The following is a 25,339-nucleotide window of genomic DNA, read 5'->3' on the forward strand; positions in this document are numbered from 1 at the left end:
GTTAGTTCTTGGTAAACTGGCACCTGGCACAACGCTGCAGCCAGGAATTCACTTTAGATTGCCCCTCTGAGACCTTCTGCCTCTCTGCTGCACAGTAGCTCCCTTGTCTTACTGCAAACCTTTTCATGGCAATAAGCAGGGCCTTGGTTATTTCTAGCGCCTCATTTGCACAATCTCATATGCATTATAGTTTGTGTATAAATGTGTTTGGTTGTTGGTTGCATTCATGTTTTATGTTTCCTGTGGGGTTTTCCCTTTTCCTTGTAAAAACAAATTCACTGGGAAAAGTGGCTTTACTGCAGATTTTGTGGTAATTCTGTCAAGATGACATGTTAAAATATCAAATATCATGTTAAAAAAAGGTGGAAATGAACAAAAATACAACTTATCTATGAGATGTTTGAGTGATTTTTATTTTCTGCCACCTTTACTGTTCTACTTAAACACATTTCAGAAAGAACTAGTGCATTTTTAATCCATATTTGCATGAAATCTATCCCAGTTTCTGCAAACTGAATTTTTAAAATACAAAAAATAAGATGAGTTTATGAAATACAATGCCAGACTTCAGATCAGTAGAATTATTGGCAATTTTATCAGCTACATCAGTAATATACAACTTACATATTCCTACAGCACTAATAAAAATCACAAATTAATAGATAATAATTCAGCTCCATTTTTTTTGGCACATTAGGAAATTTTACTTATCAAAATAAATGAGAAAAACTATGCTTCGACTTCTCTACGTCATTTTGGTCATGAGGTGTAAGTTAAAGGTGACTGATCCTTCACTCTAAGTTTCACTATGTATTTTTGGTGTTGAGAATATTTATTTTATTAACATTTTTTTGGTTAGATTGTAATTTTACAGTGATAGATAGATAGATAGATAGATAGATAGATAGATAGATAGATAGATAGATAGTTATTGGTTGAACGGAACTACTGGGAGCTTAATTGTACAGTCTGACTGCAGCAGGTGCTATCTCTCCTTTAGACACCGTTGATGAAGCAGTCTGTCCCTGAAGGAGCTGCCCAGTGATCTTACTGTTTCCTACAGGGGGTGGGAGGTGTCCTCCATGATAGACAACAGCTTTGCCATCATCCTCCTGTCTACCACCACTTCAGGGGGTCAAGGGGATAGCCCAGGACAGAGCTGGCTTTCTTAACCAGTTTGTTTAGTCTTTTCCCATCTGCAGCCTTGATGCTGCTTTTCCAGCAGATCACTTCATACTCGATGGCTGATGCCACCACAAAATCATAAAAGGTCCTCAGAAGTTCTCCCTGCACCCCGAAGGACTTCAGTTTCCTGAGTTGGTGCAGTCTGTTCTGACCTTTCTAATAGAGTGTGTTGGTGTTAACAGTCCAGCCCAGTTTATTGGTCAAATAAATGCCCAGGTACCTGGAAGAGTCCACAATCTCAATGTCCATTCCCTGGATGTTCACTTGCCTTTGTCTTATATTGAAAACATTTTAATAATCTGAAACATTTAAGTGGGGCACATATGCAAAAACTGATATGCCAAAATGCCATCCACGAGTCTGTTCTAACCACTGATTTTAGGTTTTCTTGGGTTATCTTTGTCTTATATTGAATTTAGGTTGATGATCTCAAAAATTTAAGTGGGACAAATTACTCCCTTTTCACAACAGTGTCCTTTTTTGACCCACTGCACAACAACATCGTTGTAAAAACAATTGTCTATTTGTGTTTTCTTGGGTTATCTTTATGTAATATTAAAATTAGTTTAATAATGGGAAAATATTAAGTAATATTAAGGTACAGAAACAAAAATAGAAGATTTCTGCAGAGGGGGCAATACTTTTTTACAGCTTTAATATTTTTTGACCTGCTGCATAAAAATAATCCTTGTAGAACAAATTTTTATTCATGTTTTCTTGGGTTATTCCTTGTCTTCCACTAAAATCAGTTGTGATTATCTGAAACGTTTTCTGCTGCATAACAACACCAGAGGTCAGCGACGCGGCGGAGTGATACGGGACTGCACTATCTTGCTCTGAAAGCTCTTTGGCAGAAGTTTGCTACACGCACACAGATGTCAGCGGAGTTTCTCAATCTGTCACTTTGCTCGTTTGATGGAGGAAGGAGAGAAGGAAAAAACACTGGACACTGCGACTCTCTGACAACTCCCGCGAACCGCCTTCCCATGACTACTTCACCCGACGGCTCCCCGTTGTCACCTTTTAGCCGCCCTACCTGCTAGCTCGTCCCGCGTTTGGTTTGACAGCCGCGCAGCAACACCCATGAGCCCGTGTCAGAAGTTCCCGAGCTAACGGCGCTAGCTTCTGCTGCTGCTAGCTATGTTTTCTCAGCTCGGCTTGAAACCTCCAGCGAAAAAAGCAGCAATTTGACAGTGTTTCTTTTTGTTTTTTAAGCTACTAAACTAAGTGCCTTTTTTTTTTATTGTTGAGGGGGACAAGTTTGTCGTTGCTAAACACGAAGCTATCAATCTGTCAGACATGGGACTACACCCGCTGGAATTCAGTGAATGCTATCTGGACAGCCCCAGCTTCAGGGAGAAAATCAAGGCACACGAAGCAGAGCTGGACAAAACCAACAGGTTCATCAAAGAGCTGTACAAAGATGGGAAGAACCTCATCAACGCGACAAAGCGTGAGTTTCATAGCTTATTAATAAAGTTGTGAAAAAGTGTGCTCAGTCATAAAAGTCATGCACTTCTTCCTGGGTTTTTACTGCTGTCATGTTGTGTTATGATTCACAGTTTGCAGATAATGAAAGACAATATCATGACCAAAACTTTTTCAATCGTTTCAGTACTGCTTTCTATTTTTTTATTGTATGTGTGTAGTTTCTCTTTTCCTTTCTGATGCTGTAGCATGTGTGAAATTATTGAAATGATCACCTGGTCCAACTGAAACAATGAGGCTGACATGTTTTTTAATAACCTCTTGCTTTAGTTGCTCACAGTCACACACCTCAATTGGGTGAAAATGATTAGATTGCTATCTCCTTGAACTCTAATCTTGTGGGCTGGGCTCGTCTGTAAGGTGCCAGAGCTTAGAGCCAGACTTCAACACAGTCTAATCTCAAATGGACTGCTGTCGGTGTGACTCACTGGAGAATCCTGTTGTGTTTTGTGTTCAATCAAGCTGCTAAGAAAGGTTTTTCAGCACTTTAAGAATAATTTTTCAGCTGAGATGACAACATATTTTAGCCCTCTTTCTTTCCAGAAACTGTAGTGTCTCATACAGTAGTAGCACAGTTGTTGAATGCTGCAGGAGTCATCCACGTCCCTGCAGAAGTGCTCCAGTTTCTTAACTCAAAAATCAACGTTTTTTTCCTCTTTGAAACATCACACAGCCCTACACTACAGGCCAAAGGTTTTGAAGCAAGATCAGATTTGTACAGGCATAAACAATCAGAGCTTCATTGGTGTACTTTGCAACAAAATAAACATGATTATGATATAAAGAATCCCTTACCAGGATACATTTTTACTATAATGATCAGGCATTTGTTTCTTTACTTAGCTGTTTCTTTCTAGCCATTTCTGTGACAATTGTAGAGATATGGATGCAGTTAACTGAGATTTATTGGGATTTTTGTGTGCAAACTCTCCAAAGCCAAAAAGCTAAAGGCAGTGATGCAAACTGTTTTTTTTTTTTTCTTTCCACTTTTGTGTTGAAGTTGTGACTCTTACAAAGGTAAACTGAGGAAAATGGTGCATATCAATGGAAGCAAAGTCTGATCATACCATAAATACATCCCAAAATCCATAATATTCATATCGGTTTTCATTATTTTTTACCCTTTGTAAGAAAGACATTGTAAAGAGAAACTTGCTTCCAAACTTTTGGCCTGCAGAGCACTTCATTGAGTTTTTTGTCTCAGGTGTGTCGCTCATTTTGCCTGAAGGACAACCTGAATTCTTGAAGGCACAGATTCAGCAAGGTGCTGTTAATCTTCCACAAGGATCTCTGTTCATGCCTGCTGCATAGTTTAAGGGGGTTTCACTCTTTTTAGGGTTACTATTTTAATTCACGGCCATGAAGATTCAGTGACGTGATTTCGAGTACATTTTAAGAGTTTCTGGGCATATCCACGCATGCTACAGCTCCACCCTGAAGTTGTATTTTGAGTTTAGCTTGAGCTCTAAGGGCATCGCCGTAAACATTGCATAGTATTAACTTGACACCGGGTTGAAAGGTCACGAAGGCGTTTGCACAGTTAGCAGTATGTAGGTTAGTTATGTGTGCGCCGTGTTTCAGGAAAACTGCCTCCAAGAGTCATTTTTCTGCTTATCATTCATCTCCTGCAGATTCAGTCTTGCTGTTGCAGGAGCTAACATGGTAAAAAGTCAGCTTGGCCTGATGCAGCTGTACCTCCCTCTGCTTCATACTTTCCTTCAATACTTTACATTACTAACATTCTCCTCTGACGTCTCTCATTATGGTTAAAAAAAAATCCCTCCTAAACTGCAGCTTCATCACACGCCACATGAACTTTAGATCCATTAATTTGGGTAAAATGTCCTGAGAACAGCTGGGTTTGTTTGCATCTTTTTATCTGACACATCTTTTCATTTATTACCTCTCAACTAAGCGGTGATTGAACATTCTGTTTTTGTTTTCTGATTGTTTCATTTACGTGCTGTGGCATTTCTCTTCCCATCTTTTTTTTTTTTAGTCTTACAATGTGCAGAAAAACCCCCTCCTATTTGCCAATATTTTGACTGACTGCATGAGTCATGATTGTAGTATGACTGGTATAGTTTGCTTTTCTTGCTGTGCTTTTTGCTACGGTCTGCACAAAACCAGCATGTTCACTTCTGTCTGGAGAATGTGATTTGTAGGCTGAGACTTTTTGGCACGTAATGGTATGTTGTGACACATTAAACCGTTATCAAAAAAATGCACCTCCTGGAATGTCAATAGTGCACTTGGCCATATAGTTGTTGTTTTTTTTTTTTTTTTTTTTGCTGATATCTCTAGTAATTGTTCAGCTCCTCTCTGGATAGCGTTATGGTTGACTGTGGTCTTCAGTCGCTGGCAGATGAGGCGATACTGATGGATCGCTATGTTGGTGTAAACTGATGCACAGTATCACGTTTCAGGAGGACATGCCATATCTTGTGTTTCATGCCTTGTGGGACTGTGGCTAAACTACGTGCCACCTTCTTTGCCGTCGATTCAAAGCGCGTCCAACGTGCTTGTCGTAGATCAGATGTCGAGTGTGCTAACTCTCATTAGGTCTGTGTTATGAGAATATGACGAGGAATAGGAAACCCTGGTCATGGCCTCCCACTGGGACTATTGCAAAAGCAGCTGATGTTTCAGGAAGGAACTGGTGGTCATGTTTCTATGTACTGACATTAATGAAGTTCTCTCACTCTAATTCACTTAGTCTGTGCTGTAGCCCTCTGAGAGATGTCATTTTAAATTATATTTGACATTATTTGATGATTTTATCCGTGATGCATTTGCACTCCTTGCTAGCAACAATAGCATGAATAATTTAAAGCCAACAGCTACAGCAAATAGACAAAAAGGAACACAGCCCATGGCTGTGTTTCTTTTAGTTGTAATCTAAACTATAAGCAGCACTCCTTGCTGAGATATTTAATTTGAATCAAGGTTAATTAATTTGACTTCTCCGAGTATCTTTCTTTGTATTAAGTCTATGTTAGATGTAAAGCTGAGAAAGTTCTTCCAAGCCCCGGCTTAGATCGCTTTGAACCGCCTCTTGTAGAACTGCTTTCAGGACTGTTTTCAGAGGAGAGGAAAGTACCTGTGAGTACTCCAGGGTCGGCACTTTCTTTTCTTTTCGAATGTTCAGGCCATCTCTTATGTCCTGAGTCTCCTGCATTGAAAAGAAGTCTATGAATGGCATCAATTTAACAATTACTCCGCTGTTTTTTTTTCCGAAAAAAAGGCCCTAAATTTGCCCGTTGTATTGTCTCAAATTTTAAGAAACACTGCTTTTCTTATATAATAATAAGCCTAAAGTCTTTTCCTTTTTGTTTTTAAGTTCTTAAGAAGATCTTTGGCTCTCGGGACCATGAGGGCAAACTAATTTGATCGACAAACTATTTGGTCGTATAATCGATGAGAAAAATTTTGAGTTACTTACATGTATGTGTCCCGGCAGCGCAAATGAAAAAAGAAACTAAATGAAATCTTGCTCCAGGTTGCAATTTAACCTCCTGACTGATAGTCCTCACTTCAATCTCAGAACTATCAGCCTGATAATTTGGTCTAATGTGGGATGGCTTAGTAGGGATTGTAGTCTAGACATAATCTTTGACAAATAATCCCATTTTTAGACCAGGATTTACCACCCTGTTCTGAGACTTTATCTAAGCATGGAGGTGTTGTAGAGTCCACAGTAGTTGTAGCTGTGTAAGTCACAAAGTTGTTAATTTACACTGTCAGGGTGGAGCTCAGCCCCAGTCTAACTCCTGCTCCACGGCCATTAGTATGATAATCCTGTCTCGTGAGAATGTGGCCCTGTGTGTGGTTTTCCTCTTGGTGGAGATCATACAAAAACACCAGCAGTTTTCTGCCTCTGATTCTGCTTGTTTGCTGCTTTGAAGTCGACAGAGTGCTGGATGGACTTGTGTGTTGTGATGGTTGTTTTTGATAAGAGGAGTTGATTTGGGGAGGCTAAGCCGTGTAATCCTCTGGATATGACGGTCACTACCAGCTCCACTCGGCAGCATTGTAAAAATGGTTTATTTAGCTCTCTGTAGTAAACTCTTTCTGCCACTTTTAGTAAATGCTGCGCAGATTCCAGAGTTGCATGATAAAGCATTTTACTTTAGGTCTGACCTCAGGGCGACCTGGTTGTATGGGCAGGCCGGAGTGCTCTCCTTTCTCAGCCTGTCACTGACTCCCTCTGCTACTACAGCTGGGAGGATGTCCCACTACGGAAAGTCCTTGGTTCTGAGAGGAAACTTTGAAGCGGGGCCCGGGGCCGGAGAGCCATGACATGACATGACATGGAAGTGCCCACTAGTGGAGCAACATGCAGATGTGCTTCTGTTTCAGAGGGTTTCCTCCACAGGAACTGTGTCCTGTCTATACCCTCTCAACTACACCTCCCTGTTGTCTTTAGCAAACACACTCCTTTTCTCTTTTGCTCATCCTGAACGTTTAAACTCTCCATTTCTGAAGAGCTTGTGTGCACTCTTGTCGCTTCCCATCTGTCATCCTTATTGGTTTTCTAATGCTTCTTGCATGTTCTGTTATCGCTGCAATAATCAGAAATATTAAGTTAGGCAGAGTTGCAGTGGGGTCACTTCCACAGCTGGACTTCCTCTGGTAAATTGGCTCAGGAAGCAAGTAGAAAAATATGATTTGTGTGTTTTATTTGTTCAGTTTTGGTTCTACTTTGACAACACAGCCATGTGAAGGTCTCTTTCTCTTTGGAAGACAGGTTTAAGAGTAGCCTGCCATGGTGTGCTTTGGCTCACTGCTGCTCTTTGTAATCACATTACTGATTCTGCCAAAGAGCCACATCGCAATCTTTCATTAAAATCGCATTAGCACAAGACGTGAAGTCATGTGGGAGGAACGCTTTTTATCTCTCACTCCACAAAGAGGCTTACTTTAAAAGTGTATTACACGGCACGGCTTTTTTAGTGCACCTTTTGCTGCATCGTGAATTGCCACATTTTGGATATGCACTGAAACAATATGCAGATAGTGTCGTATATCTGCAGTCAGCCACATGGTGATTATTGACAGGATGCTGTCCGGAGTAGCCTCACCCTCCAGACTTGTTTTGAGTATCAGGAAGTCATGAATGAAGTAATGCATGTTTTGTGGGCAGGGAACCGGGGGGGGGACATGGTGGGAGGGGATGGGTGGGCCGGCTCTGTCGAGGGCAAAGGTGGGAGGCAAGTAGAGCAGGGATTCAGCCTGGAAAAGATGGGAGAATGGAACAGGAAGGACTGTGGAAAGGCACAGTGTGTAAACGCTGCGGCTCTGGACCAGGCAACTTCTGGCCTGAGTGGCACATCTGAGGAGACTGTAGAAATCATAACAAACAACCCTCCAACAGATGCCAATAAATACACTGTGGACTTCTTCAGCAGCTGACCTTTGACATATACTTACATTTTCTGGTTTGTTTTTGGGGAAAAACCTTTGCTGCTGTGGCCAGAACATACAATGTTAAGTTTCCTGCTTTAACTCCCACATTACAGGAAAAACGGCATCATGCAATTGGTGATAGCTGTGTTAGGTACACACACGTTGTATTGTTGTACCAAATCATGCTGCCAGTGAGTCCCATTGCTTTAAGCCGCAGTATTCCAAGCACTAAATGTGACTACAGTAAATTGTTCAGGTACTATATCAACCGAAAGTGAAAGAATGAGGAAGTTTTCTGAGCAAAATATCAAACGTGTGCTGGCCTTAATGGGTTCAAGCTTGCTTCCAGTCTTTGTTTCATGGTCATTCAGTTTTTGGGCTGCTGGTCAGGTGAAAGTATTTTCAAAATAGTTTGTTGGATGCTGTGATTATTTAAACCTTGAACAGATTTTTAAAGAATTGAATAGATTCTTCAGTGTTTGTGGGATGCATGTTATTTAGATTTTTGTGGGTATATCAGTTGCTGATAATTTTTTGGGCTAATTGCTGATGCTGTTATACAGACATATTTTTTTCACCTAAATGCAGAGAACAGCAAGTCTCCAATGAAGTTTAGTTAACGTTGATCTGTGATGCTCTTCAGTAACTACAGTCCTGTGATTCAGTCACTTTCCGATTGTGTTTTTCTTCCCTCCTCTTCTAAACAAGGGCACAAATGTTTATGTCAGAAAGCTGGATATTTTTTTCCCCCATTTTTCCTGTTATAGAACAACCTTTTTTCCCTATAATATCAGATAGATGTAAGGTGGGGTCTGTATGACTCATTCTGTGAAGGCAGTAGGCTGGGGTCGCTGGTGTTCTGCAGAGAAACTAGCCAAGTTTGACATTTCCCAGGTTTGCTCTGAAATGCCTTGCTTTAAAAGGCAAAAAGCAGGCGAAGCGTTTGCCTTGGACTCTTATGTGCCCTGGCGTGTGTGGTATTTCTATCTTGTGATAGTTGTTTCCTCCAGGACAGCAGCTATCATTTCAATCTGTTATGCAGACCTCTCATCTGACACTTTGTTTATTGCTCCACTGATTGTATCCAGTTGATCTATGCTGTTGAAACTTCAATTGACACGACGCAGGTACACACAATGCAGTGGCTCTTTCTTTCCTTCTCCGAATGTTGCCTCATGCCGACTATCACTGGAGCTTCATGTAACCGGATAACTTTCATTCTTCATGTTTTATGTAATGAAGTCCACAGCTTGGCCTGATATAGTCTCATTTTAACTGTCCACCCTGCAGTGAGTCAAACATGCTTTGTGTGTAATCAGATTGCTGCATGGATGTGATTTGTGCACCGTGCTCACATATGGCTCTAATAAAGAGTTTGCAAACCTATCCATTGACATCACTGTTCTTGGAGTACGCATTAATTATCCACAGTGATGTGAGCTTTGTTCCTGCTTTTGCTGAGGGAAGGATATGTTTAATGTACTAGTAAACTGCATAAGACCCGGATTTGTTTTAGCCGTTATGCCTCCCTCATAACAGGACTTCATCACATGTTAAAAAAAACAAAAAAACCCCCAGAAGATTTAAATTATGGAAGACAGAAATGTCAGCAACTCATTCCTAAGTGAGTCTGTGTGCGCACAAACCAGCAAATCTAATAAATCCCCTCAGAAATGTGCGCACTTACTACGCTCTGCAATATAACAGTAAAAGATACAGAATGCTTAGCTTGCCATTGTTTTTTTTTTTTTTTTTTACAATAAAGTGACACTGGATACTGGCCCCAGCTTACGTCAGAAACACTACACTGTGTCGAGGCTTTGTTCAGGTGTGTCAAGGTTCAGTGTAGTATTGTCAAAACATGTTTTTACTATGTGGGGGAGCAGCTGCACTTTCCACTCAACATTCATGGGTGTTTTTGAGATCATTGGCAGATGACTGACAGTGGCTCTGTAAGGGTTTACAGATTGCCTGTCAGGTTAATCGCTCAGTTCTCGCTGTAAAGATAAAGCTTGTTTGGGAGCTATTCATGCTTCTACTGCCACAAATGATGACAAAAACAACACGTGATCACTTCCCTTTTATTTCCAACACAAACTGTAATTGGAGTTTTGTTCTTGCCTGGCATGCAGGTGGAAAATATGCACAAGTAAAGAAAAATATTGCCAGTGCTGAAGCCAAACAAAAGCAACCATAAACGGCCGAGCGGTGGATGAACAATGCGAGACTGAAATAAAACAATAGTCCACCTCTAAAACTGCTGCTGTCCTTTACAAGGGGAACAAGGATTTAAAAGACAGACCTGCATTTCACAGTCATTCAAGCCTGGATCATTAAAGGGTGAAGACTGTAGAGTTAAAGCAATTAAAGTAAATGATAGATCTTTAAAATGAAGTCGGTACAATGGGGTATAGTCACGGAAAATAGCAAGAGGACGAGGATGAAGCCTTGGGGAAGGCAGCAGTAGAGTCACTTAAAGAAACAGCAACAATTTCAGCAAAAATGTTCCTTAGTATCTAACATTTGGTGCCTCCCATAGTGAGATACTTCACTCAGTTTTCAGAGAAGGGAAGTTACCCTGGTTACCAAATGTTTGGGAGTAAAACATAATCGCTCATCCCAATCCTAGAGTGCTGTAATCGAAAGAGGCCCTCGTAAAATTATCTCATCTTGTAATTTTATAATGAGGTCAATTTGATGTTATTTGAATGTTCTGTTAGTTGCCTGTCATAATTAAGTTTTTTATGCTGATAAATCTGTGACTTACTTGATAAACAGCTCATTGAAATAGACACTTCATTGGTAGAAATCAGAAAATAAGAGCAAAACTCTGATCTCTAAAGCGATCATGTGAAAGTGCATTCTCTCAGTGAATGGTGACTCATTGTTGGCGTATTATATTAAATTCTTAGTACCCAAGGGTTTCTCCCTTTTTATTACACCGTGTTGGATGAGGGGACAATAAAAACATGTAATGGTGAACTACAGGGCAGCAACTAGTAATTCTTTCTATTAATAATTGTTCTGATGAATGTTTTCTCAGTTAATGTTTATTAAATATTGTGTCAAAACTGATTAAAAAAAACAAAAGGTAAAAGACTAGAATAGAGTTTTATTGCCATTTGCACGGGTGTGGTATAGTACAGGTGCATTGGAATGAAAACGATAAGAGCAGCAGCAATAAAAAAGAGAAATACTAATATACCTTATAAAAATAAAATAAGTACACATTATAAAAAAGGTACTAAAAGAAGTGTGAAGTAAGTTGCACATATTTTGTGGTGTACATTAAATTGCACTTGTTGGTTTGAGAAGTGAAATCTGCCTTTACAGTGATGTGATGTTCACTTTACAGCGATACATGAGGCAACTGTTGTGACATTTTAGAAACTACAGTTACAAAAAATGATATTTGAAACTCTTCATTTATTATTAATTGCTTTTGATTGACCAGCTGATCGGTTATTGTGGAAAATGGTGATAGCTGCACTGCACTCAGCTCCACAGGCCTCGTCTCCGCTTAGTGGACTTATAAAATTATTTGCCCTTTGTTATCAGTTTGTTAGAGAACATGCAAACATAGGACTGTTTGTGTTGCCTCCAGTCGTTCCACCTACTGCAAATTGAGGCCTACAGCAGACTGACCAGAGGCACCTTTTATGGACTTGCACACCCTGAGCTGGATTCTTGCCGTCTGTGTGGTTTAGCTTCCTCCTAGATTTACTGTCACATCAAAGAAAATTGCTACGTTCAGCATGTACGTGTTTGCTCCCAAAATATTGACCTGAGAGGCTTATATTTGCCATACTTTTATTTTGAAAATAATGCAGCGAAGCCCATACTTAAACCCTCCCACGTCACATTTATCAGGCTGTGTTTGCTTCAGTTAGAAGTCACCTCTGTGGCACACTTGTTGTGCAAAAAGGGGAAAAGTTTTCAGTACACTAGTAGCATTTAGAGAATATGAGCTCCAAAGTGATTTAGTGTGGCTGACGCAAGTTTATACCGTCATTTTTATAGTTTAAATTAATGTCTAATAAACTTGTATCATTATTGTTTGACAGTAGTAATAAGGCATCCTGAATGCACCTCCCTCCTGTTCTCTCTGACTTCACTAGAGCACCATCTTTAAAGAGGCGTCTGAGTCAGAGGATTTGACACTCCACTGCTACTGTTTGTTAGCGTCTCTTAATGACGCTTGTACAGGGTCGTATTTTGTTTCTCATGTTTAAGAGGTATTTGAAAAAGGGACCCTGTCCAGTTGTAACTAATGATCTAACGCTTGCCTGTGCAGTGTCTTGCAATAGTTCATGAGCCACGCAAGGAGCTATTATTAGCCACAAACAAGTCATGAATCCTTGTGTTTCTATTACTGCCATTAGAATGTAATTAACTGAATTCCTGTGCATAGATAAGGTATTCATGTGCTTGCTTTTAATGCGCTGGTGTGCATCTTTTGTGGTTTTCTTTTGGTGTTTATGCTTCCTTAAGATCAACGCTTACCCCACCCGCAAGAGAATACAACATTTCCTGCAAGTGCTATATGAAGACCCACTTAAAGAACCAACAATTGTGCACACTGCAATGCACGTCCTACGCAAACTGTGCCATTGTCTGGAACAGCTTCTCAGCTTCCTGTAGGGCACGAGGAGTCAGCCACAGGTGTTTTGTTTTGATATGTCTTTGTGTGCTTTGAGATTGCACAGATTTGGCACTGGGCTAAAGAGTGACCAGCAGCGTGTTTGAGACTGTTTGAAAGAGGCGATCGAGGCAGAAGCTTTGCCCTTTGTGCCAGGCTCGGGCAGACATTGTCCAACACGTCTCACATGTTTGGGCTTTTGGCCCGACTGTAGATTTAATCCATAGCATGTGTACACAGACTGCTTAGAACCTGGAGTGTGTAGGCAACCGGGTCGCCATGGAAAGAAACGAACAAGAAATAGGAAGACAGCTCGAATAAACAAATTAAAAAACAGCGATTGTTTCAGATTGCTGTTTAAACATTTCATTACAGTCAGAGCAAGATAAGTCGAGGTTAACATTCAGAAGCACCATGTACTAAAAAGGCTAACAGAAGCATGATTGGATGGACAGTAATTGATTGATTCGGTTGCCAGGATATTTTTTGTTGGACCTCTTTTGTTTTAAAATCAGCCAAATGTCAGAGTAATGTTACAACAACATGAAGGTATTTCCAGCAGATATGGGTGACTGTGTTCCTTGAGGTTTGCTGTTGATTCATGAGGGATTTATGCTACTTTTTGGGGTAAATTTGGGTAGATTTAGTGATAATATTAGTGATAATACTGTAGAATTTCTATAATGTTGTTTCCAGTGGTATGTTCTTTTACTCCGTTTAAATTGCACTCTACTCTGGTAATACTAAATAATCTGTGATTGGTGTAAATTAAATACTTTATTTTAATTAAAACCCAAGCAAATCAATTTTGTTTGCTAATGTATGGCTAAAGGTTTTTATTGTGCCAATATCTGTGAATCCATTCATCATTCTTTGCAGTACCTCATTGTGTGATTACACTTTCTAAATATTACTTATAAAATTTTGTCATACTGTGCATTTTATTATTTATTTGTCATATATTTTATTCTATTTTAGCACCATAATTTCATTGTATTGTTGTCTGCAGCTGTACAATGACAGTAAAGGTCTTGAATTGAATTGAACTGAAAAAAATGTAATTAAATGAAGTGGCTTTTTGTTTTATCACTCTCGCTACAGCTGAAAAAGCTAAATACTGCTGTCGTATACCTCTGCGGGATATCCAGCATTTAGGTCATCAGCTGTCAGGTCATACAGTGTTGTCATACATCATACTTTTTCTTTATGCTTCGCTTGTGAAAAGTGTGACTTGCACACAGATGATTAAGTACACTTTGCAGCGGTGGTGAGGGTTCGGTGTGCAACAGGATGTAGCAGGCTGTAGACGAACAGGATGTTTGCCATGTGGGTAGCTGATAAATGCATCTGACCTGCTTTTTAAAAAGGTTATGTTTATTACTTTTCTACAAATGGTTCTGTACCACTATATTTTTGCACTAAAAGAAAGTGATTCTAGCCTGTGTAGTCTAAATGTTTATCTTCACTACGGTACATCTGGTAACTGTCACTGAAACCATATTACACAGGTTACATAATGATGAAAAAAATGCCTGATAGCTTACCTTTTATTTCTAACACAAGCATATACTGTAATTGAAGTTTTGTTCCTGCGTGGCATGCAGGTGGAAAATATGCAAAAGACACTGAATTTAATGTTATGTGTTGTTTTCTTCTTAATTTTCTTTTAGAGCTTGGGATGGCACAGCGGAAGTTTGCCCAGTGCCTGGGAGAATTTCAGTTTGAGTACATTGGAGATGCAAAGACAGATGATGAGAAATGCATCGGTAAGTGTGGGTTTACCTTCTCACGTGATGGAAGCGAACTGCTACTTTTGTCACCACCACATAGACATGCTCTGCAAATATTTGTTTATGGTTCTTTCCCGACCAGCATACGAAGAGCAGGTATTGGTGTGCACCTGCAACGGATAATCAAAATATCCTTCAGGTTGCATGTGGGTGAGACACAGAAAGACCGGGGCAGAATGACTGCATTCATTACTTTGCAGTGTGCGATTGTTTTTTTTTTTTTCTCTTTCAGATGAGTCTTTGCAAGAGTTCTCCTCATTCCTCAAAAACCTGGAAGACCAAAGAGAGTTGATGGTGAGAACAACCAGTCAGAACCTGTTTGGAAGCCAGGGGAAATACCTGTGTGTGTTGTGGTGTATTGCACTTAAATTGTTTTACTGTCTGAATGCTTGCACTTACACTGTGTGCATTTCCAACAAGCCTACAGCTACAGCTGTCCATATTTGGTCCTTGCATCAGTGAACGTCTCACTCCATCATCCAAAAAAGATCCAGACAGGCACTCATAAGACATTATTCTCCCTTGGTACAGTACATCCAGAGCATTCAGTGGGCAGAGCAAACCAGTTCCCCAGTGGGTGTATTTGTATTGATAGTGCTTGAACATTTCTTCTACTTGTGCCTGTCTAAGGGTCACTGTCACATCACCTGCCTGGGAGTGGCTGCAGAGAGGACAGGAATGCCTAACTGCATTATTACAGTCGAGCTTTAACAACCAAGGCAGTTTGCGTAAACCGCTACTGGCAACAAGGTCCACATGCATACAGCTCATTATGACACATTATTATAAAAGTAGCTTCTGAATCCATCAGTTGCTGCGAGTTTATCAGCATCAAAAATCTCACGCAATTGGAAGGTAGATGAAATACTTGTGTAGGGTTAGGCTTGACTTCATTGAATTTATACAGTAGGTTAAATGTCTAGTGATAATTCTTTGGACAGAGACGCACACTTTACAGTGTTTGGGACTGTGTATAAACAGCCATCCTCCTGTAATGCCTGTGTGTAGTGTCTGAGGTTAGGGAGTGAACCCATCATCAGTAGCTTACTGAGATGACTGTTGTAGCTCCAGGATCAGACCATAATGGTAAGAACACGCTCAGCACAGCACTCCTCAGCATGGTGCGATGACATCAGAGTGCAAAGTAAGGAGAAGCAGGATGGGCGAACAGGCACAGACATGTCCTGCAGTCTGCAAACCAGAAACACTGAAGGAAAAATGAAAAACACTTTGACCTTTTTGATACATTTACTGCACAGTTGTTCAGAGGGTGATTGTGTACAAATCACGCTTCAGTATGTACCACAGTTTCAGAGTTTGGTAGATTTTCAGTCGAGTAGAGAAACCAACAGACCTGCTTAGATTAACGTTTTTGTCATTTATTTAAAAAAATATGATTAACAGAAACAGTCATGTGATCAATAAAAAATATTTTGTGTTTTTTACTTTTATGTATATAATACATAAAACAAAAAATGTCCCAGTGACTACAGTTTCTGCTTAAGAAACGGACAAAAACTGCTATTTCTTTTTCTCCGAACTGACTACACATCTTATTTGAAAACCTTCACTGAAATTTTTGGTGGACAAAGTGACCCAGGGCTCGATTGACTCTTACAGTGTGGCAGAGAAGTTGCAGGTTTTAGCCATGCAGAAAGATTGATTAAAACATGTATTTGAAGTTATCACATTGGACATGCTTGATAACATTTACACTGTGTCTTCCTAGCTCTGAAAGCTAATCCTAGTGGCATGCTACAGCTGATAGACGATAACCAATTAAGTCTAACCACACAAATTTCATCCTGAACCAACCTCGCATACCAAACGGTTCAGGACAGATACGCATACCGTTACATCACTTACGTTACGTAACTTAGTCTGTGAAGATTATTCAAAAGGTTACGTTCCTTGATGCCTAAAAAATGTATACAACAATCACTCTTCACTTAAAATTGGAAATAGTTTTGGTGTCGTATGAAACATAAACAAGATTTGTCATTGAGATGAGCAATAATGAAGAACATGTATTCTCTCTCTAGATGAGAAACATCACAGAAACCTTAATGAAACCTTTGGAAAAGTTCAGAAAAGAGCAGCTCGGTGCAGTAAGGGTAATGTATGACAATTCATTGCCTCTTTCCAATATGTTTTGTGGCTCTTCGTGGATTTGTTTGTGTGCTTAGTGTATCTGATTTCTTTTCCCGGAAGAATAATGTAGTATTTTTTTCTCCTTATGTTTTTCTCCTCCTTCCACTGTAACTTTTTCAAGGCGGAAAGAAAGAGGTATGAAAAAGAAACGGAGAAGTACTACAGCTCTCTGGAAAAGCTTCTGAATATGTCAGCAAAGAAGAAAGAGCCACAACTACAAGAGGTATTTATCCTCGCCTGAACTCTCTGACAGATAGGTAGCATACAGAATGCACATTCATTATGCAAACAGATATTTTATTGAGTTTGTGAATTTGTTTTCGAGGCCACGAGGAAGAGCCTGGCTGCCGAGCCTGGTGGACTGCGTGAGTTTCCACTGACATGCCTCGCAGCTTCAGTTTTCCTGGCTTGTTTGAAAAGGAAATGTGTGCACTTGTGTACCGTACTATCGAGGCCAACCACGTCTGCTGCAGTTTGCAAAGCAATCCCTGCTGCACTACTGGGAGATGACAATTCAAAATTTGTGGAGAATTTAGCACCCCCTCATGAAACAATGGTCTCATCTTCATGCCTTTGTCCTATGATGAACCCTGCTGACTCACCCATATGTTGTGTACACCGACCAGAGAGGACACTTGAAACTGTTAACATTATGAGCGCAGGCTGTTCTGCTCTGTGACTCTTATGGCACAAGGATTTGCGGTACCATCATTGATTCCTATCACACTTGAATAAATAGACCAAGGGATGGATTCACAGCTACAAGAGTTGGTAGCTTTATCAACACTTTATCAGTTGTTAAATCAGCTTAATGAACAGTGCATATATTATAGAGAACACGGTGTGAACGCTGAGCCTTTCTTGTTTTACATGGAGTAAATTAGAAATGTATATTAATCAGCAGTTGATGTCGAGTAAAAAATAGAGACAATCTTGCTGTAACACCAATGTTTTTATCCTTATTAAGCTGCCAACTCCAATTTGTTTTATTCAATAGTGAATTTTGTGTTCCTTATATTTTAACAACTTGCTCCTTTTTGGAAGGATGTTATAGTTCTGGGTCAGCAAATTAGTTAGCATTCTCACAATCTAACCCTCGCAGAAAGAGGGAAGCATATCCACCAGCTGACTCTGCCTTTTCTGCGTGTGAATTTCCTCCCCCAGGCCAAAGACAGACAGGTTAGATTAATTGGCTACTCTAAACCGCCCATAGGCATGAATTTGAGTGTGTCATCTGTCCATACATGTGATTTTTGAAGAAGCTATAAATTCAGGGTGCACTCTGCCTCTCGCCCAATGGGATGGGCTCCAGTTCGCTTGCTATCTTGCCAAGGACAAGCGTGTGTAGACAGTGAATGGATGGATATGTTGTTATTCTATTACTATTTATGTCCTAATTTGTCTCACTGTGTCCGTCACACTGAGCCAGAGGGAATGCAGTTTCATTCTCCTGTGCACTCTCTGTTATATGGTATGAAGGACAATAAAATGCTTTTTGGCTAATACCGTTTTTTCTGTCCTAGAAGAGGAATCCCTCTCCTTTTGCACTTCCTTAAGCTTTTCTTCTGTTTTTCCCATTACAGTCTCTCTCTCTCTCTCTCTCTCTCTCTCTCTCTGTGGCTTTTCTTTGAATCAAACGTGACAGAGCCTGTTGTATTCTGTGCACATCAGGAGCCCAATGAGACAAACCTGTCATTTGGGTTTTTTTTTTTTTTAAACTATCTTGACCTCAGGATCGGGGTTTGATTTATCGACTGTCTCCTGTAAGAATGTAACGCCACACCAAGACAAACTCCCCAAATTGTGCCGTACCAGAAACATTGTGATGTTTCTTCTTCGCTTCCATGCATCTGCTTTTAACTATAATTATCGTGGTGTGTGTTCTCCACCTCTTCAGGCAGACGTCCAGGTGGAAAGCATGAGGCATCAATTTCAGGGGGAGTCGCTGGACTATGTGTGCAAACTACAAGAGATCCAAGAGAGGAAGAAGTTTGAGTGCGTGGAACCGGTATGTGACTGACGTGGCTTTTCTCTGACACTAAGAGAAACATTTGCGATTTTCAGGGTCGGGCTTAAATTAATGCCGACGTATGTAGAGATTCACAGTCAACTAGATTATGGTAATCATAGGAGCCCCAGTAAAAAGCAATTGGATTTCTCTTTCAGGTTCTTGAAGACATATAGCCTCTCATCAAAGAGGCTTATTGAGCTCTATCTCACTGATGCAAGATTTAAACAATACTATTATGGTCATATTAGGATTAGTTATCAAGAACTGGTTCTAATTTGAAAGTGGTCCCAAAATTCCAATCCTCCCAAAAATAATGGAGAAATCTAATTTTGATTCTGAGTATCAGTTTTTACACAGCTTTACTTTCACTTGCTTCAAATAAACAGTTTCTGTAAACAATTACGATCTATTTATGAGGCCTTGGCCATCCATCTGTACCGTCATGTGAGTGGAATGCATGCATGTCTTCCCTTCTAATGCAGTTGTCCTAATAAATCCTGAGTGTAGCATTGTTCTCAGTTAACCTCCTCTGCCAAGTTGCTTCACCAGCAAGTGAATTGCACCAATTTATTGATTGTCTTGTAACAATCACCTTCGTTGAGCCAATAGTGCTCCGAAAGACTTTACAAGGACAGGATTGGGTTCCTTATTATTCTGTTCCCATCTCTTATCCTTACAGTGAAGCAAACTTCAAAATATTCAGCAAACCAGAAATGTCAGCAGGTTAGGTCGTTGTCGCTGGACCTGAAGTTTTTTCCTCAGAACAAGACTTAGCTGTAGGAAAGAGGGGAAAAAATGCCTGGCGCTTCCTAAGTTCAGCAAAGGCTCATTTCAATCTCTAGCAGTCTCACACAACTACATCAAGTTAGTTTATGTCAAAGTTACACTGTTGTTGATAAATTTTACTTTATTTAGTACATAGTTGTGTAAAGAAATGGCACTATCTGTCACAGCTTGTATGGACGTTCTTCCTGGGACACAGAAAGTGAAACAATTTTTGATGAACTTCGAAAGATATGGACTCAGTTTAGTTTATGAAGAGCTCTGAATTTTGTCTCCCATTTCTAAGAGCTGAGTCATGTTTCAGGGGAAAACCTTCATGGCCAGAAGATGAATTACAAATAGTCGGGAAGCACAACACCTGTTGTCATGTCCACATGGGCGTATGAGTATTGACTTGAAAAATCCTAAGCCTCCGCACTGAAAGCAAAAGCGATATCTAATCTGTCACATGGGCCTATATGTTTCTTAGTTGAAAATGACTAAACAATTCCATCATGCTGTGTCATACTATAAAAAAATATTGTTTCATTCTGAGTTTTTCTTTCACTTGATGACTGTATATTTCTGTCTCTTATCTCTGTCTCCCTACATTGTGAATTCTTTTAGATGCTGGCCTTTTTTCAGACCGTCTTCACCTTTTATCACCAGGGCTATGAGCTCGCCAAGGACTTTGATCATTATAAAAGAGAGCTGCAGATCAACATTCAGAATGTAAGAAATAGTAACTTTTTATCATCATATTGGAATTTGGTGCATGAAGTCACATGCAAATGTTTGTATACCATTTGTGTGCTTTTTATGTACCATAGGAATAGGAAGATCCTGACCGTAGTACGCCTTAGAAGCAACTAAATAGTTTGCAGATCATTTCCTGTGTACTAAAACTAAAAACAGAGCATCATGGGCCTTTGAAGTCTAATATTTACTTCACTGTTTGTCTTGGTTTAGCTATAAGCTCTTGAGGAAAAATTTCTGATGTCACATTTTGCTTCTTCAGCCAACTTTTCTCTGCCCATTGGTTTTGTTTTTGCTACAGCACTGATCTCCAGGCCCTCGTTTCATTTTTACTTTTACGCACCAGATTTCATGGAGAGGAAGGGATTTTTTGCTGGGGATGCCCATAAATTTTGATAAGTAGTGGCCTCTCGTTAGAAAGGTCATTCTGCTTGGTGTCAGGAAGGGACTTTATGGAGATTACATTTGCTTCGTCTCCCTTCCAGACGAGGAGTCGGTTTGAGGGCGCGCGGTCAGAAGTGTTCGAGCTGATGAAGAGGATCAGAGAAGCGCCACAAGAATACAGACAGACCAGCCCTATCAGTTGTGAAGGCTACCTCTATGTACAGGAAAAACGTAAGGATTTTCCACTGAATATTTAGCTCTCACGTTACACTATTTTATAACATAAAGCATAAATATGTCTGACATTTATACATTGCAACCATCATACTTTGGCATAGCGTGATGCCTCAAAAATGTTGTTGAAATAGAAGCAAATCTGCATCCAAAGAGGCGCCACTTTCTGACATTGTGGATGTCTTCACTGAAACTGCTGACTGCTATTTATTTTGCATTTCACTCACTCACAAAATCGTATATTTAGCATACTTTGCATGTTATTCCGGGAATTCCCGCTTTGCAGTATTATGGGACTGCTACTGATGTTACGTGTTTTACTGCAACTTTTCACAGCTGTCTTAAGCAAGACTAATGTTTCTGATCCACACTGTGTTCGATGTGTGTGTTTTTTTTAGGGCCACCCCCCTTTGGTTCAAGTTGGGTCAAGCGCTACTGCACATTTGTCAAAGAGCAGAAGATCCTGCACATGGTGACTTTTGACCACAGATCTGGTGGAAAGATTGTGAGTAATCCCAGAACACAGCGCTGTGGGTTATTATTACCACAGTTGTTTGTTGTTGTTGTTTTTTTTGTTTTTTTTTATCTCAACCACTGTCACTATGCAGTAGTTCCCTTTTCAGATTGACATGCTACTTTTGGGATATTGTTTTGTCTCCATAGCTTTTCTGCACAGTAACATTTGTTTTTCAGGGTGAGACGGAGTCCATCACACTCAAATCCTGTCTCCGCAAAACGACTGACATGTTGGACAGGAGGTTCTGCTTAGACCTCGACATAACCGATCGGTACATCATTACTCCGTTTCTCCAACATGCTGCAATGAAATTTGCTCATAGGATTTTGCTTTATGTCACAAGTGACAGCCTTGCTTGATGTAAATATTTTACCGTAGATGATTCTTGCTGCAGCACGATGCAGAATATTCACACCGCCTTGTCTCAAGCGTTCATACAACTCATAGATTATCTACTGTGATATCCTCCATCAGTTTTGCTAAAGAGCTTAGCAGAGGGCAGCGTAGCAGGACTTCTCTTGCTGGACTGCCCTCACACACTTAGCTAGGGGGATTTGTCACACCGTACTGTGCCCTGCCGTAATAGATATCTCATTTTGTCACACAACTTAACCCTGCCCTGCCCCTTTTCTGTAGTATTAATAGAAGAGCAATACCCCAGATCTAGTATGGAAATGTGAGTGCACGCATCCTTTTTGACTGTGATGAGTAATTTGATATCCATCTGGTCCTACATGATAGTAGGTGTCGTAAACCAGCTGGTATGACTAACAGAGCTCATGTCTGTAGCTACAGCAAGCTCAAGGTGCATGTTCCCTTGGCAGGGGGTCTCTTTTAGTTTTAAAGAATACTGGGCATATCTGATGTTTTTATATTGAAGTTGGTATCCCTTAATGACTTACTTTATTGTACTTCTAAGACTCTGCCTAACGCTGATGTGGTCTGACTCTCCCCCAGCCCAGGGACAGTGCTTACAGTACAGGCTCTGTCGGAGGATGACCACAAGTTTTGGATGCAAGCCATGGGTGGGAAGGAACCTGTGAGTCAGCCTCTACAGTGTCATCATCTACCACTCACTCTCACTCAGCTTATGTAGCTTTGCTGTATTGTGCTTAACTGCCATCTCCTACAAACCAATATTTTTAACTTCATATGCTTACTGTATATATCTGCACTTTCCCATATGTCACAAAGCTGAACTAGGCATTTTTATGATTTTAACAGATTGGTCATTATCTTGGGAGGACTCTTTCTAAAGAAAGAGGAAGTAAGTGTCTATCTGTACCAGATCTTGTGTCCGTGAAAGCGTATTATAACGAATATTCAAATATGCTTCACCACATTTAAAGTTTTTGTTTTCTTTCATCTGAAGTTGATGCCCAGTTGGATGAAGTGGGTTTGAATTTTGTGAAGAATTCCATCAGTGCCATAGAGACGAGAGGTGAGCTTCAGATATATTAATTATAAAAATTAGGAAAAGCTCAGTTCAGAGAATTTTAAAAATTGATCTGTTGTGTAACATAAACATTAGTATTGGTATACTGATGGGTGACTGGGGGGTAGTATCATTATCTTTACACAAGGGGGCAGACTTTCTCCAGTATCAAAACCAGAGGCTGACTAGCAGCTACTGCAGGCAGCATGTGCTGTAGGTAATATAAATGTCCTTCTTTGCATAGCACTAAAGTGCTTATTAATTTGCTTCTGTGCTCATGCAGATCAGAACTCCTTTATTCATTCATTCATTCATTCATTAAAAATGAAAACATTTTGGTCTAATTCTTCATCTGACAAATATTTCTACATGCTGTCAAACTTGGTTCAGATTGCAGCGACATATTCACTCTTTTAATATATGGTTTCCACACATAGGATTGTCATTGTAGCATCTCTGTTAAAATGTTACACAAGTCAATTTTTATTGTTCTGATTATTGTTGTTAGGTATTAATGATCAAGGCCTGTACAGAGTTGTTGGGGTAAGCTCCAAGGTCCAGAAGCTCCTCTCATTGATGATTGGTAAGTTGAACTTCATTCCTCTCCTTCTTCTTTCTGCTCTCTAAATGTACTAGAATGCTTTAAATAAAGTTAAAGTTTTAATTTGTATGCTACTTCAATACCTCTGTGAAAATTGGTTGCCCCTAGTTAGTAGAATGTGCTGATATAATGGATGTATCTGTTCGAAGCGATATTAAAAAAGATAGCAACTGGCAATCCACGTCTCTCTGAAGTGCAACAAGTGCCAGCGTGTATCTTTGCTCTGCTTTCATTCACTTTTATATCCTCCAGACAACCAGACAGGGTCAGCCCTATTCACGTTCTTGCGCTTTTTGGGTATTGCTTCGTTAGAACACCACTAAGTCGGCCTCTCGTGCCCGTGGCCGACTTAGTCTGTCAGTTGCCTTTCTCAGTTTTCCTTATGCCGCTCACTTGTCTTGAATCCCTTTCACTCAACTGCTTTTCTATAGAGCTTGTCCTCTGTCCTTTCCATTGCTCCCTGTCTGCTCTCTGGTTTCCTGCTGTCTCCAGCAGACACCAGCTCACTTTCAGCACTGTGTTCAGAATGACAACAAACTCAGGCAGCCGCCAGCCTGTCTCGGCTTCCTCTCCAAAACCTTCCAGTGTCTCAACGTGCAGACTCATGCTTTAGACTTCATTAATGCTCTGCTGTGGAACTTTAAACCATGAATATAGCATAAGAAACTTTCATATCTAGTGTTGATATTTCACATATCCTTGTGAATGAAAGGAAAATACAGATTAAATTTGAACTTACATTTTAGTAAATTAGTTATTTTATCAAATAGAAGGTGCCGTCTCATTAACCTCCCCTAAACGTAACTTAGACTTGTAGTTGTTTTGAATTCTTCTCGTTGCTGCATGTTTCTTCCCTGAAATGACTTAAATGCATGACAGAGATTGTATTACTTCTGCACAGACACATTCACAAACATTTTGTGCATACAACAGTTCACAGTGAGTGGGTGAAACAAGCTTTAAACCCTGTAGAAAGACTTTGGATCCTCCCACTCCTCCTCCTTTTCATCTCTCACCCACCAACATGGCCACGGTCCAATCAGAGAGGACAGAGTGATAGAAAACTCTCCCATTATATTACAGTACAAACAAAGACCGCGGCACCTATTGAATGACAAGCAACAATATAACAGGAAGAAGACTGTAAAAATGAGCTCCATTCTGTCTCTGACCTGTCTGTGGTACAGACAGAATGGCCAGGGGAGTGTATGGCATTTGCTGGGATTTAATAGTTGCTGAATGAGAGGTTTTGGTCCTGTAGATATAAATGCAGAGTGAGGAATGCTGTGACATGTTTCCGAAGAACAACTTCATCCATTTATCATTTAATGATTTACAGTAGAATTGACCATGAATGTAATAAACAGTATGTACAGATAGGGTGGCCCATTCATCTATGAGACCTGACCCCATGCTAAAAAGGTTAATGTTGCTCCTGCTTCTATTAAATATCATTTGATCACAGTATCTTCAAGCAACACTTGATAAGTTTAAATGGTTAACTCACTGACATTACATGAAAAATGTGGATATTCCTCACACTGAGCTTAATATATGGCCCTCTTTGAACTCAGAATCCAAATAGATGATTAGGGAAGGTCATCCACTAGTTTATCGCAACTTGTCAACCTGGGTTTATCTGGATGGTGTCCAACCTGAGGGTCATGACCCTTTAATAGGGGTTGCAGTGCAAATGCAAAGCTTGGGATATGCACAAATAGTGCTAGTTTAAACAATGTGTGTATTCTATAAAAAAATCAAATAGTTGATCTGAACAGTCACATTCGAAGGTGAAATTTAAAGCCATCCACCAGGGAGAGAAAGGAGACATCCATCCATCCATTCATCATCTATACACCACTTGATCCTCAAGAGGGTAACGGGGGGCAGGAGCCTATCCCAGCTGACTTGCGGTGAAGTCAGAGGACACCCTGGACAGATCACCAGTGTATCACAGAGTACACAACAAACAAACAATCA

At 40.1% G+C, this 25,339-nt stretch overlaps 1 protein-coding gene across 2 annotated transcripts in view; it reads left to right on the plus strand.

Moving 5' to 3' along the window:
• Window positions 1-2,036: 2,036 nt before the first annotated feature.
• arhgap10 (Rho GTPase activating protein 10) overlaps window positions 2,037-25,339 on the plus strand; it is a 61,564-nt gene continuing 38,261 nt past the window's right edge. For both annotated transcript variants that reach the window (XM_022194387.2, XM_051945973.1), the window contains exons 1-14: window positions 2,037-2,638; window positions 14,389-14,484; window positions 14,741-14,802; window positions 16,551-16,622; window positions 16,781-16,882; window positions 18,557-18,667; window positions 20,060-20,164; window positions 20,674-20,803; window positions 21,205-21,311; window positions 21,500-21,594; window positions 22,281-22,362; window positions 22,548-22,590; window positions 22,696-22,764; window positions 23,267-23,341. In XM_022194387.2, coding sequence (XP_022050079.2) covers window positions 2,485-2,638; window positions 14,389-14,484; window positions 14,741-14,802; window positions 16,551-16,622; window positions 16,781-16,882; window positions 18,557-18,667; window positions 20,060-20,164; window positions 20,674-20,803; window positions 21,205-21,311; window positions 21,500-21,594; window positions 22,281-22,362; window positions 22,548-22,590; window positions 22,696-22,764; window positions 23,267-23,341 — 1,303 coding nt within the window. In that variant the 5' untranslated portion in view covers window positions 2,037-2,484. The remainder of the gene's footprint in view (window positions 2,639-14,388; window positions 14,485-14,740; window positions 14,803-16,550; window positions 16,623-16,780; window positions 16,883-18,556; window positions 18,668-20,059; window positions 20,165-20,673; window positions 20,804-21,204; window positions 21,312-21,499; window positions 21,595-22,280; window positions 22,363-22,547; window positions 22,591-22,695; window positions 22,765-23,266; window positions 23,342-25,339) is intronic.

This window comes from Acanthochromis polyacanthus, chromosome 3 (genome assembly GCF_021347895.1).
Source record: "Acanthochromis polyacanthus isolate Apoly-LR-REF ecotype Palm Island chromosome 3, KAUST_Apoly_ChrSc, whole genome shotgun sequence".
Classification (NCBI taxonomy): domain Eukaryota; kingdom Metazoa; phylum Chordata; class Actinopteri; family Pomacentridae; genus Acanthochromis; species Acanthochromis polyacanthus.